The sequence below is a fragment of the Argiope bruennichi genome, chromosome 2 (assembly GCF_947563725.1).
Source record: "Argiope bruennichi chromosome 2, qqArgBrue1.1, whole genome shotgun sequence".
Taxonomy (NCBI): Eukaryota; Metazoa; Arthropoda; class Arachnida; order Araneae; family Araneidae; genus Argiope; species Argiope bruennichi.
The window spans coordinates 5874335-5892312 of record NC_079152.1 but is presented as its reverse complement, the minus strand read 5'-3'; the positions used below and the strand labels follow the sequence as shown (position 1 = coordinate 5892312).

Here is a 17978-nt window from a genome sequence, read left to right as displayed (position 1 = left end):
TTGGCCACGTGATACATAGATTAAGTGCATAACACTGTGGAAAACTGGATTCATTGACAACCTGAATTTCTACTCAATGCATTCTTTCTTTAAAAAGTAACCGAGTAATACTCTTTTGGCTTTAATGGCAAAGCAATCGTTTTACTGGCTTAGGAAGTTAAAATATTACTATTCCACCAACAAAATGGCAACTACATTAGCTTACTGTGATTAGCATATTGATGGATGCTCATGTCAGTTGCTTCATAATAATCTCTCATTGAAGCATACTCTACTACAATTATATATTGACATTCTCTTTTGAAGCAGCATCTTTTATAGTGAAGCTAGTCATTCTGAATATTGTCATATAATGAGAAAGATCAGAGCCAGCATACCTCTCGCCAAACATCTAGGTCAAATCTGTAGGTAAGATTCATTATCAGTCTTACTATTGAGTTAAGAGAAAAGAAAATTCAATTAAAGAAAAAGTGTGAATCATGGTAACAAATTTGCTAAAAACAAAATACCAGGCATTGTGTTTAACTGAGAAATGGATTGAATTTCCCTTATTTTGTAGATCTACCAATGAAATTTTGTGGGCTGCCACATTGAGTAGTTGCCATTGTGACTATTGAAGATAAAATTGGACAGAATAACACTTGTATTCAATTGAGTTTTATTTTATGACAAAAATACAAGATTAGTTCAACAGATTCTATAATAAATAATGTACCAGTATAAACAGGAATTCTTTTGAGTTTTTTAAAAACAAATTCATAAAATAGGGATGTTTCTTTTTTGTTTCTTTCAGAGAAGAATTTTGCAACAGAATTTACAATAATTTGATGCAACAGAAGAATTTAAAACCTCTCAAACAGCCGGCAGGGAAGAGAAGTGTAGAAAAAGGGAGTTAATTCTTACAAGTTCATATATTAAAAACAAAAGAGTTCTGGAATGAGCCAATCACATGATCTGAAACAGCTTCTTCAACTCTACCATGAGCTGCCAATCTGTCTTCTGGAGATCTTCACGGAAGTGTTCCTTGCACATGTCGATAGAGTGCCTTGAGATCTGGAAAAGAAAATCAGGCCAAGGTAAGAAGATTGCAGGAAGCATCCAACTTAGAATCAGATGGTAAGCTGTTTTCTGGGATACCGCCCATCTTCCATTTTAGTCCAATCGTTTAAACAAAACTTCATGCCCATGATTCCACCATACTGTCCACCGTTATTTTAAATGTTTAACTTAAGCTCTCTTATTGTGTTCAGTCCCATGAAACCATGATGCTATTGAAAAATGTAAATGTACAGTTCATCTATCTTATAAATTTCACAATAGAGTAACTGCACTTTTTTATCCATATCATAAACGACACAGATCATTCCTTTTTAAATTTCAACAATGAGGAAAATAAAATCACTTTATCAGATAGTGGATGAAAATGGTATGAATGGCAACAATGTAAACAATTGTTGAAAATACTACCATAGGAAATCAGGTAAAAAAATTGCTAAAAAATTTATTTTTGTGTGCGCACATTTTGAAAAGGCTAAAATTCATCTTCATTTTTAATGAACCCTTTCGGAGCACTCAGAAATGAATGGCGCTCTAGGCAGACGGCGTGACGGCGGAAGATCTGCGCTGAAAACACGATACGCGAGTCGTTCCGAACGCGGTGTGCGGAGCTCATTTTGCTGGTCATTTCCCGAACCACTGATCAAATAACAATTTTAAGTCAAAACATTTTAGAAACCTACTTCAGGGTAGGATATGTAACAAATGAACGGCGCCAAAACTTTAAAAATGATATATATATATATATTTTAAAGATACAGTATGAATCCAAACTCATGTGGGAAAACTGTTAAGTGTGATAGAGTTCACCACAGCAAAAGAATGTATGAGAAAGTAAATATAGAAGATACAGGCACAATTTCATTCAGTTAAAATCGCTAGCACTCTGTATACTTTATGTCACTAATGCCAAAATAAAGTCCTACCTGCTTGTAATGTAAAGAATCTTCATTTTTACCAGAAAAAAAAATTCACTCTATTTTTAAATTTTTAAAGGTCGTGTTTGCTTTATTTAAAATAGTTCTGTGAGTTATGACTGTTTTATCCTTCAAAGTGCAAAGCCACATTTTTCATGAAAGCAAAGAATAGTTTTATTATTATGTATTCAATTTAATATGCATTTATAGTATAAAAGCCTGAATCAGTAAGGTACATACAGCATTTATTAAAATGTATAACAAAAAATTGGAGCTAATTTTCAACGTATGGCATTATTTATTTGCCACTCAAAGATTTTTTTTTTTTTTTTTTAAATTAAACAATGATTTCTGAAGCAGCACTGAAAATTTGTTTAAATTTTCAGCAGTTAATTTATAACTATTACTACTAAACTGCATTGCTAACATGTGGAAATGTTGAATGAATTATTAACATATTGAATTTTAATGACTTTTTGCACTATAAGTGATGGTGAATTGTTTCTTCACAAATAGAAATGAGAGGAAGCATCATTAGCAATTTCCTGAGCCAAGAATACAATAATTGCAAGAAACTTGTAAAGGAATGCATATGAAGGTTAAAATCGAAGTTTCGCATATTTATCGAGGCTGTGCATTTCAAGAAACATCCGAATCTTTGAAACTGTATGCCAATTAATTTATTGATACTTCTATCTTAGCTTAAAATTGCATCTAATTATGATACACCATTGCATGCCTTGGCTGTGAAATATCATTTGTCTATAATTCGATTAAAGGGAGAAGGGGAAAAAAAAAAGTAAAAGAACATAACTGTTCTAAAAACTATTTACTGTAAAAGTAACAGTAGCAGTTTCATTTACAGTCACATCTAACTTCGAAATTCGGAACTATATTATTTAAAAAGATATAATAATCCATTTATGGAAATGTAATTTTTAATTAACATAAAGTAAACTCATTAGCTATTTTTTTTGTTAGTTAAATTAATCGTACCAAATTTTTTTTAATGCTTCACTATTATGTGAGCAAAAGTCAAAATCTAATTTGTAGTTAGGTTTTCTATAAATTGCCATTTTTATTTATGTAGATTTTAACCCTTTAAGTGTGTTTCATGTGCATACATATCAATCCAAATCTCCAATGTTGTCATAGTTGATGTGCAATTTTTAACTAATAAAAGTGAAATCTATTTACTTTATTAAGATTTTTTTCAAAATTTACTATGCAACCGTGTGCATTGCGTTTGACATGTATATTAAGGTAAACCAAAAATGGCCTTAAAATGGTTTTTTAAGATTTTTAGTTTAGTAATAGTGCAGAAAAGTTGTCTTAGTTTCACAAACATTTTTTTAAAATTTGGCTCCAATATTACATTATCTTGAGGTGCTGAAAAGAGCTTGAAATTTGTAAAAAAAAATGGAAATTTTTTAAAATGGCCTTTAAAAATATTTCTTAGATTTCTACTTCACCGCCACATTAAACTATTTTTTTTTAAAATTAAATTTTAGCATATTCACATGTTAGTGAATTTTTGTTCTTATGTATCCTTCTCTTGCGATTGAACCACAGACATTTTGAGGCTTAACTTGAATGTATGTGACAAGGAAGGTGGAGAAAGTCAATAATTGAGTCCACTATACTATTTGGTTCAGCTTCAAATGCCTTTTGTATAAAGTCTTCCAGAGAGTCACTGGAAGCCATTTTTACTCATGGCAAAGTGCACAAACTAATAAATCAGTTACACAATAGACAGAATGGAGAGCCAACTCAACTGAACTAGGCAAGGTTACTGATTTGAAACCAGCTCTGTACTTCACTGAACACAGATAAATCTCTATCTTACCTCAATAACAATCGCTCTGGCGACGACTCAGTGCCAAGTCAATGCAATAGTAAAAATGTTTTCATACTTTTATTCATATGACAATGCTATTTAAAGCTTTTCATTTCATAATCGAGACACACAAAAAGTGAGCTTTTGTAAACATTCTTGCAGCTCCTCAAGATGTACTCTAATATTTTTCATAATTTTTATTTACCTTGTCTATACCAAAAGATAACTTTTCCATGATATTACAAATTAAAAATCAAAACTTGATTACTTCGTAAAAATATAACAGAAATTTCAATTTTATGAAACTGTAACGCCCTTGCAGTCTCTCACGATCTACTCCAATAATTTTCATATTTATAATATATTTTATCTACACCAAAAGGCAGTCTTCCTGTGCTATTACAAATTAAAAATCAAAAATTGATTTTTTCATCCCACCTTATTGTATATGCATCATCACTTGACATTAAAAATTAAATTCCACAGTTAACTTGTTAAAAGTATACAATTAAATCTTAAAGAGAAAAAAAAAATTCAAGATCACATAAGAGTCTTTACCTTGCTGACAAGCAAGTCTGTGTGGTCAAAATGACGTCCATACATTTTCGGTGATTCTCCACCAAGAGGTTCGATTTTGATGCACACCTCTTGCCCTTTTCTTGCAAACTCTATGGGTTTGTGATTCACCTCGATTGTCGTCACAATGCCAACATCCAGAAACTGAAATACCAAACAGATTGTTTTAAAGTCATCATATCTAGAAAATCAAAGATATTGTTATAAGCAATTTAAGACAATATTGCTGAAATTAAGTAGATAATTTGGAGAAAAATTAAAAAATAAATTTACAATAATATATTTGTGATTGACTGTTCATATGCAGTGCAATTTTCAACTACAATTTTGAAATATTACAGACAATGTTACATATTTTAACACAATATTACTGAAACACATGCTGTTAGTACTGATATATATCAACAATTAAATAAATATGTTAAACCAGCTTCACCATTTTATATTAGAGGAAGTTTCCGAATAATTCTAATATTTTATAATTTTATTTATCTGATATCTAGGATATAAATATCTTTTTAATCGACTCCACTTCCTTAGTACTAGCAACCCTATGCATTTGCTGAATCAGAAATTTGCCACTGACTTCAATGAAAAGGACAAAAATGAATGTAAGTGAAATTAAACAGTTTTCTTTTATATCCTTTTCATTATGTAAATTTGCTGTAGTCTCTATTAAAATACCTGAAAAATTATTCAGTTCAAATATATTCAGTAAAATTCACTGTTATGTTTGTCTTTTCAGAAGAAATTATGTTTTTGCCTCTATTTATATTAGATATGTTACAGCCACTGATCACACTTGCAGTCCCAGCCAAAAATGAATAAATTACAATAATAACAGTGCAATTTGGTTAATCTGCTTTTTTTTTTTTTTCATTTGAAATTTTTCCAGGTGTCTTGAATTTTTAAAAATATTCCTGATAATACATATTTCTTTTGCTTAAATTTAGTCACAAAAATTTCATTAATTAAATACATTTATATCTTTTAGCTCATGTGAAGTTTTTAATTATCTGTGCCATGTATTGAAAAAAGGAATAAAAACTTAAGATTATATAATAGATATCTAATGTATTTAATATTGAAAATTTATTGAATAATTATAATACACTTTGTGTGGGTTAAAATAATTTTTTTGATTTATTGAAATCAGTGATTGTAAAACAATTAAAAATTTTTGTTGTTAGCATTTATTTTCTGTTTACTAGAATACTTACTAATAATTATATATTTACTAAAATTGCTAAGTACCAAATCTTTACTGATATTTAAAGTTTAAATATTGTCAAAAATTTCTCTTACTGTAGTCATCTTTAGACCCAGTTTTTCTGAATTTGAATCTCTTGATTTGAAATTTTACTGTGGTCCAGACAGCTTTGAACTAACCAAGTTTGCACTGTATATAGAAAAACACATGGAGATACTATAATATGTTTTGAAATTTAACATTTATAAAAATATTAAGGTTATTTTGCATATTCCTAATAAACTCATGGGCAAGAAATAAGAGATAAATAAAACAGATTAACCAGCATTTTTAAAATATGACCAATGCCTAGCAACATGATGGAATTTTTCCAGGAAAGAATGGTAATTGCACAGTCCTCTATTTATTCATGTGTGCATTTACTCCAACCCAATAACTAATTTTTAATTATAAAACTGGAGGTTTGATGAAAAGAATGAAAACTGGACGAGGTTAAATTAATAGTACTGTTTATGCAATTTTCCTTTTCAACTGTCAATCTACTTCTCTCAGATATTTGCTGATACATTTTATAATGTTTCAAGATTTAGCATTTTTTAAAAATCTCATTTAGGTATCTTCATATATGTTTGGGAAAAAAAGGAAATTTCAGCTAGAATCACTTATTATTAAGGGCCAAAAACCATAGTTCCAATCCTACAGAATCTCTCTATCTACTGTTTCAAAAATGTTGCTGCTTTTTTTTTTAACATGATGTAATCTAAAAATTAGTAACTATATTTCTGAAAACTTTTCTAACATCAATTATAATTCATGTCATTTAAAGCATTTTCTCAACTGGAACTATATGTATATCTCTAAAAGTTTATAAATTAGCGATTAGGCCACAATAAGAAAGGAAACCTGAATATTATTTGTGAATGTCTAATTATTCAATAAATACTGTTCGCAAAAACAATGCATAAAATGTTTTTACTCACCTCTTTGGTAGGAACACAAAGGGGTGTACCTTCTTTGAGAACCCCAGCCTCCACAGAGACCCCCACCACAATGGGATCACGAGAGTTGAAGATAAATTGTGGAAGGATCTTCAGCTTGCAGGGAAAGACGGCTGCATTCTTGTACATCTCACGATTCTTCTCCTTGATTTCTGTTCGATATTTGACAAAAGCATCAAATAGATGATAAATGATATTAGCATGGAAGATTTTAATATTCAAGGAATCAGCCAGTTCCTGAGCCTCACGCTCAATGCGAACATCGAACGCTAGGATCACAGCATACCTGCAAGAGCAAAAGGAGAGCATTGAATGAAAATTATTTGCTTTCAAAGTACTACTACTTGATATGTCCAGCATTGTTCAAGATGACAACATTTTTACACTTATTTTATTAATAAAATATTACCATCATTATTTTCATTATACTTTACAATTTATAAGCAAAATCTGAACTATAAAATTACAAAGCTTACAGTTCTCACATAACACATATAAATTTTTAATTTAATTTATATAGCCGTGCATTTTTAAAATTAGCTGTCTTAATTCAAAATCTTATAACCCAAAGAAAGGGCAGTAACTTTGAAAAATGACAGAATTTTAAAAGCTGAAAATCAGGTCTAATGCTTTGGTTTTTCAAATACATATTATGTATATTAAAACTTTTTTAATGAAATTTTTTTTTAGTATGCATGAAAAATTCTTAAATAAAATATTACACACAAAAAGTACTGCATCAAATTTTTACAAAAATCAAACATAAATAAATGCTTTTGCAATAATCAATTTTTTTTTTCTCTCCCTAGCCTACAATTCACATTTAATGTGGTAAAATGCATCTACTATTTTACCTTTAAAACAAATCACTTTATTTCCTTATTTTTTTTTTTAATGGTTCACTGAGTAATAAATTTTTTCCTTTTTTTATTGAAAAGTACCTAATTTTAACTTTACAGCTCAAAAATAAACATATATCAATGAAATCAATATTTTCATCATTTTTATAAGTTGATATCTAAATTGTGTTTCAGCTAAAAAAGTATTCATTATTTCTGAAAACATAAGTACAAATGGGCCACAATTTCAATACAAGTCAAAAGAATTTCAGTCAAGATAAACTCTACTCACGTAGGGTCATGTTCAAGCATTGCTGAAGCTTTCATGACATCTTTCTTCGTAACAGGACCTATTCGAACACCAGATACCTGTAAGCAAATTTATAAAGAATGATTAAAAACATATCCAGAAGCTTCTACAGATTAGTCCACACATAGATAGAAACATTTTAGCCCCACTATCTCTTGCAAAAAGAATTACAGAATTTTCTCAAAACTTGAAGTTGTTAGAACTTATAATTTCATGCATGATTTACAAAAAAGACATTAGTGCAGCAGATTCATATTAAAAAAAAAAAGTTTAGATGCAGCCCTGCTGTCCAATAAATAATAATCAATGCTTTCTAGATTCATTTTATGTACTGGAAGAGTTTATGAAGGAGAAGAATTGTGAAATAGTTAACCTTCACACACATGTGCAATCTTTTTGTTTTGAAAAATTTTTCTAAGATTTTCTCAAAACTTCCTACTTCTTGTACTTTTATTTATGATTAAACATAACCCAAGCTTAAACACACACACAAAAAAAAATGTGCCAAACATGAACATTGAGAAATAAAATAAGTATGATAAACTGAATAATAAAATAAATAAAGTTGTGCAAAAAGTGCTTAAGATGTTTGAAGCAAAAACTAGCCTATCAAAAATAGAGCTTTCATACACACCCTCCAACATTTGCCTGCCATCAATAGCTCTTTTTATAGATATATTACATTTAACATAATATCAACACATTATTCAAGAATAGATGTTTCCAAAGATGTTTTTTTTTTTTTTAATTTATTGAAATTTTTTTGAAACATTATTCAAAATTATTTAACACACATTAATTACTGATTAAATATATGAGTGAAATAATTTTTTCAAAAAAAAAAAATCAGTCGATTTTGTTAATTAGACAAATGACTTGTCAAAAACATTTACAATTTTTTTTTCATTAAATAAAAACGCTTCTGATTTATTTAAAATCATCATTGCTCCATTTAACATCATAATATGTATACATTTTTGCATATACCTATATACATTTTTGCAATGATGAGGGACTCCATTTTTAAAATTTTAATTAGGTAAAAATTTCTCTAACCTTTAGTATTGCTGTGAGTGAGGTTTTGGAAAGAAGGTATTTCCGACATTTATTTGTAGTTTTCTTTATGTACCCATTTTTTGTAATTTTCAGTAGTTTTTAAATATATATCCATAACTTCGTAATTGTTGGAGGGCATGTTTCATGACCGATTTAATCCAGGTTAGTAAATTTATTGATCTCAAGAATGATAAAATTCAATTACGAAAATACTGAAATCTGTGGAAATAAATGTTGATGTTTGTTTTTTGGAAATTTGTGTGCCAGATCAAGAGGGAAAAAAGGTTGTTTATTTTTTTAACAGATGGTAGGCAGACATTTCTGATTCTGAATACAAATTATTTGAAAGCAAAGAGTACTCGTAACATAAATTTTCAAATGTAAGCTATATTTAAAGTATTTAAAAAAATCAACATTTTATACAGAAAAAATTATACAGAAGTTCTCCACAAATAAAACAGATTAAAAAAATGAATTAATGCAGAAAATATATGAAACATTTATTTATTTTCTTTATTCCTGCATAAAATTGCACTTGTATTTATATAATAACTAGTATCAGGAAAGAAAAATCCAAAATTTATGGCAACTTTTTATTGTTGTAGTTTGAAAAATAAATAAAATAAGGATTAATTGTCTAATATGTATTAACAAATTAATGCATGCATTCTGTTCATGTGTTAACATTTGAAAACTGGCTGTTTGTGGCAATGGAATAAGTACCATTATAAAAAACACCTTTCATTTTTTCCAAGAATCCCTTAAAGTAATATTTAATTTGGAATCAAAATAATCTAATGTAATGTTGATATTTCAAAAATTAATACTATAACTATACACATAAGTAAGCATTTCACAAAATCACTATAAAGTAAATTTGATAGAAACATACTGGAATTTTAGACTCTGTGAGGAACTCCATGAGTGCTTCCAAAGAGCCCAGAGTGGAAGTCTGTACATAAACTCCAGTGCCAGTCACTTTGATGGAATTCATTGTGTCACGGAAAGTTTCAGCTACTTCTTCCTACAAACAAAAAAGCAGGATCACCTCTATATTCCGTAAAGAAGTCTAACAGAAAAAAAAAAACTATTTTTCTCAAAATTCTTTCATCTTAGGTTCTCTATTATTACAACAGAATTTAGATAGCTTTAATTTCTTTAATCTAAATTCTCCAATAACTCAAATTGTTCTCTGGTCATTCGAATTTCTTATTTAACATAACATTAATTGAATCCAATTTTGCTTGTTTCTTTTTTCTTTTTTTTTTAAAGTTATAATTTTTGTCTTTTTTTTTCCTCATCAATTTCAAATTATCCAAATTCTATTATGTATTACACCAACTTTTAAATTGTCATTAAATAATTTGTAAATTCAAAAAGTATTAAAAACTTTATCATTTCATGGTTTCTGCTCTTATAGAAGAAAAAAAATTCAAGGACTTTTCTAGAAAATTTAAAGACCTTAAATTTATGCAAAAATATAAAAATGAAAATGATTGATTGAAATAAAATGTTATCATTATTAATGTTCAAATGTATGATTACTTTCATATTTACTATTTCTAAATGCCAATGTAAATAACAGTAAAAAAACTTATGCTTATCTTCAGTTGAAATTAGTTAATTTTTTAAAACAACATAAAGTGCAACAACAACAAACAACATAATATAGAATGTAAGAGAATTAAAATGTGGTTGCAAAATCAGTCAACAGAAGAGAATCCATCAAAAATTAGATGCTGCATGTACTTCAAAATTGAAAGCTCTCATGGCACTACACGAAAGAAAATTACAGATCCTTGAAAAATTAAATATAAATACAATACTGCAAAGTATATGTGCAGAAACATCAATGTCCTCTATTTTTGATTTCAGTAAATGACTGATTGTGACTGGTTACCAATGATGTTCCATTCTATTTATGGGCAGGAAAAGGAACAACTAACTGTTGAATGTGGATATAAAAAAAAAGTGGATATTTTTAAGTAGCACACATTACAACACCTTAAAACAGAGCAAAGATAACCAAGCAAGATGGCTCCTAACACAGGAATAGATAATATTAATGCAAATTACACAGAAAATAGTTTTAAGCACTATATGACTTTTGGTTATGATAAAAATTTAAGCATACATGCAATATGAAAAACTCTTAAGCACAAGATTTTTTTATTAGAATAAGAAACCAATGAAAATCGCTCATATATGTGATCTGGTAAAATAAACAAAAATGAATAAATAAATTGATATTCTCTTAAAAAAATGTCTCAGCAAAATTTTTATTTGATAAATAACTTTCAATTTTCTTATCACTCAATATCAATAATATATCATTATCACTCAATATTATATAAGGTAAATGTAAGTGAAATTACTCCACATAATTATATTCCTTGTCATATTAGCAACCAAATCATTAGTGTTTCAAACATGAATGAACTATACACAATCCTTACCATAAGGACTTTTGTCTCATCGGGCCTCTTAGGAACAAGCAATGGAAGGCCCGCAATAGCTTTGTCGAAGTCCTTCCCACATATTTTCACTCCTTGGGCCCCTTCTACCTCTCTGTGCTCCACAAACTGAGTCTGAATGAATGAAAAGAAGGAAAAAAAGATATCTATTCAACAGATCACTTTTAAGTAATTTATTTATTTTTTGTCATTATAATCTATATAACTAAAAGAAAAATTTCTACGTAATTTGTTTGCTACAAAAATCATAACCAGTAGAAAGTGTTTTTTTTTTAATTTTTTTTTTTATCAAATTTTATTCACAAATACTAAGAAGTTGTTTACATAGTATAATAAAAGTTTTAGAAATGGTTATGTGACAATTAAAAATTTAAGTTTATATGCATTAGGAATTAAATTTCCAGAGATAAAACTGCCTTTAGTGTTGTCATTCTTACTAAATGAAAATAACAGAAATATTTTAAATAATTATTAGTCTAACAGATACCATCTGTAATACTCAACCAAATTTTGTAATATTCTTTAAAAATTATTAATAACTTATAGGGGGGGGGGAAGCAAACTTTTGGAAATTTCCAAGATGATTTTGATACAATATCATTTTGGGAAAAATCTATGAAATTTAAAAAACATCTTTGCAGATGATATGCCAATTTTAATTAAAAATAATCACAAATAATTAAAGAATTTTGCATAATAAAATATTTTATATAAAAACATTAGTTTTAATAATGTAATAAATCATATATTTTTTTTAATTATGTTCTTTTTTTTTTTTAAATCGTGTAATTTTAGAAAATAAGTAGTAGATTTTGGACAATACATAACTGAAATCTCCAAAATCAAGAATTTGAAAATGGCATAAGGATTTAGAGATAACTGATTCTCCAGTACCTTATAGATTTATCTTATTCAAATGATGTGTTAACATATGTCAAATTGAAATATTCTAATAATTGTCAAATAAAAATTTGTGCATTTTTCATCAAATGTTGAAAGCTATACAAGCATATCCAAGATTAATCTTCTTTTTCAATTGTGGAGACAGATCTATTTTGGACAATCGGCCTGCTTATTTGGAGATTTGCCTACATTTTGATCCTATGAAAATGAAGGGGCCTTTTATCATGTGGGAAAAATAAAAAGGAAAGCTGCTCTGTCTTTAATTTACAAGAAGTAAAGATTTCTAAATTATTAAACTAATATAAAGAAACTAAAAATCATTCAATGGACCTCACTGAACTCACCTTTATCCTGAGTTCCTTGAGAGGTTGTGGCATGAGAAGCGAGCGGATTTGTGAACAAACAGGACCATCATACCCAGCAAACACAATGGTATCACCTTCACGTAATCGCCCATTCACCAAAATTGTGTCCATGGTATGACCAAGCCCACTGATTGCTTTCACCTAAAAGGGAGGTAAAAACTACTTTTTAATATGTTATTGATTAGTATAATATAAAGTAAAATTTCCTTATTAATGTAATAGAAATTAGAATATAATTTTTTAAAGAAAGTTTAATTGGTACAATAAAAATTAGAATTTAAAACTTTTATTAGGGCACTAAAATATAGAATATTTTATTAAACTAAAGTAATTATTACATTAATAAATAAAAAAAAATTTAAAAGCTTTTATCAATGTAATATAAAACAGATCATAATTTTTTCATAGAAATAAAAATTGCTGTTAAAAACTAGAAAAAATATTAAAGTTGTTTTTACAAGACAGCTTTTTGTCCTCACCAAATTTGCAAGATCTCCCTGACTTACGGCTGATAATTATATTAATTTCTAGGCTTTCTCTCTACTCAGAATCACTGTTATGTGTACAATACATTTTATTAATATTAAAACAGCATATTACATTTCTTATGTGGGAAAAATACTGGAAATTTTAATAATATATTTTGATTTTAAAACCAGATTAAAAGTCTAGAAAACATTTTTTTTAAAAAAACACTTTTGCAACACAAGTTAAATTATTATAACTGTAAAGGTTATTGTGATTTTTGCTCAATATGTTAAAACAGTTCAATAACTAACTGGAACTTTTTGCATAGTTACACAGAACTACATGTGGTAGCATAAATATAACAACAGTATGATTATATGCACCATTATAATATATTTTATCAAACTAAAGAAACTCCAAACTTACTTTAAGTCATTCTTTCTTTAATAAATCGTAAGAAATTACCACTAATTTAAAATTTATGTTTCTATAAATGAATAAAAATATTTTTATTTCATTTTTATTACAAATAATACTATATATAAAATGCTAATTTAAAGATAATAATTCAAATAAGAAATTCTTATATATTATAATTAAAATACAAAACATTTACAAATAATAATCAGTCAATAAATTCAAAATTGAAACCAATTTTTAGAGTACTAATAAAAAATACTTGGTTTAAAACAACCAATCCTACTTTAAGTGAATTAAAAAGTTTTAAAATTTTCTTAACAAATTTTAAGACTTACAATTTTTTCTTTGACTCTAAAAATCTCTTTTTAAACTGCCTCAAAAATTTATTTACTTTGCTTTTAATTCTTTGAACTGATACCCAGCTTTCTTTTTTTCTTTCTAGATTTTTTTTATAATTCCTTTTCTTTCCTTCATTTCTTCTCTTTATACTCTTCACATTTGGTTCATGAATTTTTCATACTTAAAATCAATTTTTTTTCTACCCTTTAAAATTTCTTATTCCACTATTTGCTTCAATACATCAAAGACTTATTTTTGTAATCAGTATTTGTTCTTTTATTTTCTTTATCACAGTTTTTATTGATCGAAAAACCTCTCTCAACAGTACTACTACCATGCGATTATACCATTATAATTTTTAACAAAAATATGGCATCATTGCTAGGTTTTGAGCTGAGAGCAGACTGAACCAAAATGTATTCTCTGTTTTTTGGAAAATGAAAATCAATCTATCTGAAAGTTTCATTAGGGTTTCTTATTAGTAACATTTATCAGCTTATCTCCCTTCTTATGATAATCAAATTCCAAAAAGTATATCTTGTTCAACATAACCTTGAAAAAAGGTTATCCTGGGTAGCTGTAGCTATTATTAATTTGGTAACATTAGGCTTTAGATGAATTGTGCGCTCGCTCGAAGCGAAATGCTCTCCCATGCAATTTTCCCTGCCTTTTGGATATTTTTTTTTTTATCTCCGATAGTTCCATGATTTTTCCAGATTGATAAAATTACTTGACTCTTCTCTAAAATACCTGATTTCCCAGTTTTGTCATCATCCTGAAGAACTTCTATTTTCACTCCTTTGTAAAAAATTCCTATCGCCTAATACATTGTAGAATTTTTTTTTTTAAATTAAAAAAGCAAGAAACCATGGATGCATGGAAAAAAATTACATCCCTGACAGAATCAAAATTTGTCAATTAATTGATTAGCTTGTAATTAAGTTCAGAAAAATTTAAACAATGTTTTTATTTAGAAAATACAAGTGTACAGAATTTTAAGACCTTAATTAAATCTTTATAGAAGAGTCTGAAATGAAAGCATGCAAAAAGACAGGATAGGAATAATATATTTGGTGGGAAAAAAAATGAAACCAACCTCTAAAATTGTGGCCTGTAGCTCCTCAGAGAACATGAGTCGCTTGGCCATCATGGACTGTGTGAGCTCAACTATGAGAGCCATTAAATTTCCCATGCCTTCACCAGTTAAAGCAGAAGTGGGAACCATTGAGATATATTGTCTTGGGTCTGGATTCTCATAATACAGGACGGCATTCAGAGACTGAAATATGCAAGAATTTATTCAAAATACAATTTGGTTGCATAAATAATGAAATAACAAGAAGAAAATGTGCCTTTAACTGATATGAATTATTGTGCAAGTTTAATTTATTAATTATCCTACAGTTTTCAATTGCAATAACTTCTCAAAACTTTATTAAACTTTGCTACAAATGTGTAAAATGAGAGACAGAATAAAAAGGAAAACTTTAGTATTACTCCCACTCTGTTTCGATACATCTTCCAGATTAACACATTCCAACTAAAGACATTTTTATAATAAGAAATGTATAGTTAGTGAAGAAAAAGTAATACTATTTCTATCAAAACATTTTTCAATATTATAAAAACTGATTTAAGTCTTCTAGAACATGATAAAATATTAGCAATTATGCTCCAGGCGATTTCAAGGAAAAAAAATTTTCCCTCCCTTTACAAGGCTGTGAAACTGTTTCCTATGAATATTCTCAATTTGAAAACATTGTCTTTTATTCATTTTTCAACAAAATAATTACTATCTGAAATCTCAATTGTTATATTAATTAAAGATTGTTAAAAACATTCTGAATTTTAACTTAAAATAACTGATATCCAGTCATATAAAGGCTGATTAGCAAGTAGCAGGGACACTACTTTCTGTCTTCTTGGGTCTAACAGCAATTTGAGTATGCACTACTTAACCTTCAGCTGTACTTGTGTGATTCTTTATAAATGTAGTAAGAATACAGGACAAATAATTAATTCTTAGAAATTTAACTAACATATTTATTACATTTTACCCTTAACATGGTTAAGTGTATTAAATGAATTAATTACTCAGAATTAAAAGTAAAAATGTATAAATGCTCCAGAAACATCTATGGAGAGAGAAATTTAAAAATACACATTCTCATAATTATATTATTGATGCACCACCACTTTATGTATGAAATATAATAATGATGATAAGGTTTAGTAACTGCATATAAAACAGTTTTTGAAACAAATTTCTTAAAGTTTATTATTCATGAGGACAACTTTAAATTATGTTTAAAACTGATTAACCTAATCATTTACAATCCTTTATAGAATTTCAAAGACAACTTACTTGATTGGCAAATTCCAGAATGACTTGCTTGACTCTGTCCTCAAAAAATTGCTTTGTTGTTCGAGACTGAGATTTGATGATGTCTTGAACATCTTTGTTCTTCGTGGTCTTCCATTCATAAACTCTATCGATCTGCAAGAAAAAATACCAAAAATTAAAAAATTGCTGAAAGATTAGACGAAATTTTTTTTCAAATTCTATTCTGAGAATCAGTTAATATAGAATGATATTTTCAGAAAGGAGATTAAAAAGGACAAAAAAAAAAAAAAAAAAAAAAAATGAAGAATATTATAGATAGAAAATTGCCCTTTCACAACTAACTAAGCCCAAACAGCCATTAATATTCTGTAGCAGCTAGTCAGTTTCTGTTTCAAATGATGGATGCAGGATGTAAATTGAGGACAACTTGATGATAACTCATTTTACATCCTTCACCTCTTGTCTGAAACAGAACCTGGCTTTATAGTATAGCATTTATGGATGGTTAGGTTGGGTCAGTAGTGAAAGGATTAAAAATCATCAGCCTTGTTACCTTGTTGAGTGCCACCACAAATGGAGTCTTCCTCTGCTTCAGCATATTGATGGACTCGATGGTCTGGGGCTCCAGTCCATGGGTGATGTCTACAACGAGAATGGCAATGTCACAAAGGGAGGAGCCACGAGAACGGAGGTTGCTGAAACAGATGGCATACAATTCAATGCATATTATTCATGGCTTTATTCTCTCCATTCTTTTCAAAAGTAGTTGAAATTTTTTCAAAATATTACTAGGGCAGTTTATGTTTATGTATAGGTACAGTTAAACTATAATATTCCCAACTTTTTTCAACTGTGCTCAATATTGTAACAATTTCTACAAATTGATTTCTTAGTAAGGTTTCCAGCAGCAAATTTGATGCTCTGATATTTACACTCTTTTCTAAAATAAAATCAGGAATCTTCTGAGAGTATATAAAAATCTAGCTTATATTGAAAATGAAAAAAGTGTCGCCGTTGAGCTTTCACTGGGTAAGGTTAACACATGATTGTCATCGTTTCTGACTACAATGAATCTACTAAACCTGGCGAGGAATCTGAGTCAATTTACCAAGTAGTGTCTTGTTCTAGGCTTCATCAGTGAGTTAATGTGTTGCAGTTGCAATCTACTGTACCAGATTAGCAAAGACAAACAGTTTTTGCTTTATTAACTATATATATTTATAAATAGCTAAAATGAAATAAGAATCTGTTTATTCCATCTTAGTTAAAGCTGCTTTATTAGTTTCTTTGGAGTAAAAAATAAATTAGAAAAGATAAAATTTAAATTCTACATATATACTTCACTACTCAACATGACATTTAAATAAAAATAACTCCATTGTTATAATGCATAATTACCACTCGATACTTCTGTACTGTAATGAAAAACTTTCAAAATTAATGAAAATGATGAAGGCATTCTGAAAATTCAGTCAAGACAAAACAAAATTCTGGAAGTTCTATTCAAATTATATTACTAAACATTTTAAAAGAAACTAAAGAGATGATTATTCCAAAATTAAATATAAAGTGAATTTTTTTTTCTTTTCCTTTTTACATCTATAAATTTTAAAATAAGTAACTATCAAATTTCTACATTTCTGATAGTCAAAAATTATTTATTAATGCAAAATATCAGTTCAATATTTTGGTTACTTCGAATAAAAATTTACTTTAGCAAGCTTTACAAACTTCTTCATAGGAATTTCAAAAAGTCTAGGTTTGTTAAGCTGTTAACTAACTTAGGTCTAATTCTTGCCATTTGATCACAGTTCCAAATTATGATGTCTATTACAAAATATATTGAAATAGGTTCAAAATGCAATA

The 17978-nt window shown here is 28.1% G+C and overlaps 1 protein-coding gene across 2 annotated transcripts in view; it reads right to left on the bottom strand.

The window, feature by feature from the left end:
* Positions 1 to 641: 641 nt before the first annotated feature.
* LOC129956686 (eukaryotic translation initiation factor 5B-like) overlaps positions 642 to 17978 on the bottom strand; it is a 56382-nt gene continuing 39045 nt past the window's right edge. Inside the window, exons 14-23 of one of the 2 annotated variants that reach the window (XM_056068618.1) lie at positions 16666 to 16807; positions 16134 to 16265; positions 14865 to 15047; positions 12521 to 12682; positions 11256 to 11387; positions 9692 to 9823; positions 7726 to 7802; positions 6577 to 6880; positions 4369 to 4530; positions 642 to 1053 (exon numbers count right to left, since the gene is read on the bottom strand). In XM_056068618.1, the coding sequence (XP_055924593.1) occupies positions 946 to 1053; positions 4369 to 4530; positions 6577 to 6880; positions 7726 to 7802; positions 9692 to 9823; positions 11256 to 11387; positions 12521 to 12682; positions 14865 to 15047; positions 16134 to 16265; positions 16666 to 16807 (1534 nt within the window). In that variant the 3' untranslated portion in view covers positions 642 to 945. Of the gene's footprint in view, positions 1054 to 4368; positions 4531 to 5691; positions 5786 to 6576; positions 6881 to 7725; positions 7803 to 9691; positions 9824 to 11255; positions 11388 to 12520; positions 12683 to 14864; positions 15048 to 16133; positions 16266 to 16665; positions 16808 to 17978 lie in introns of those variants that run through there. The other variant, XR_008782702.1, reaches the window with a different exon arrangement.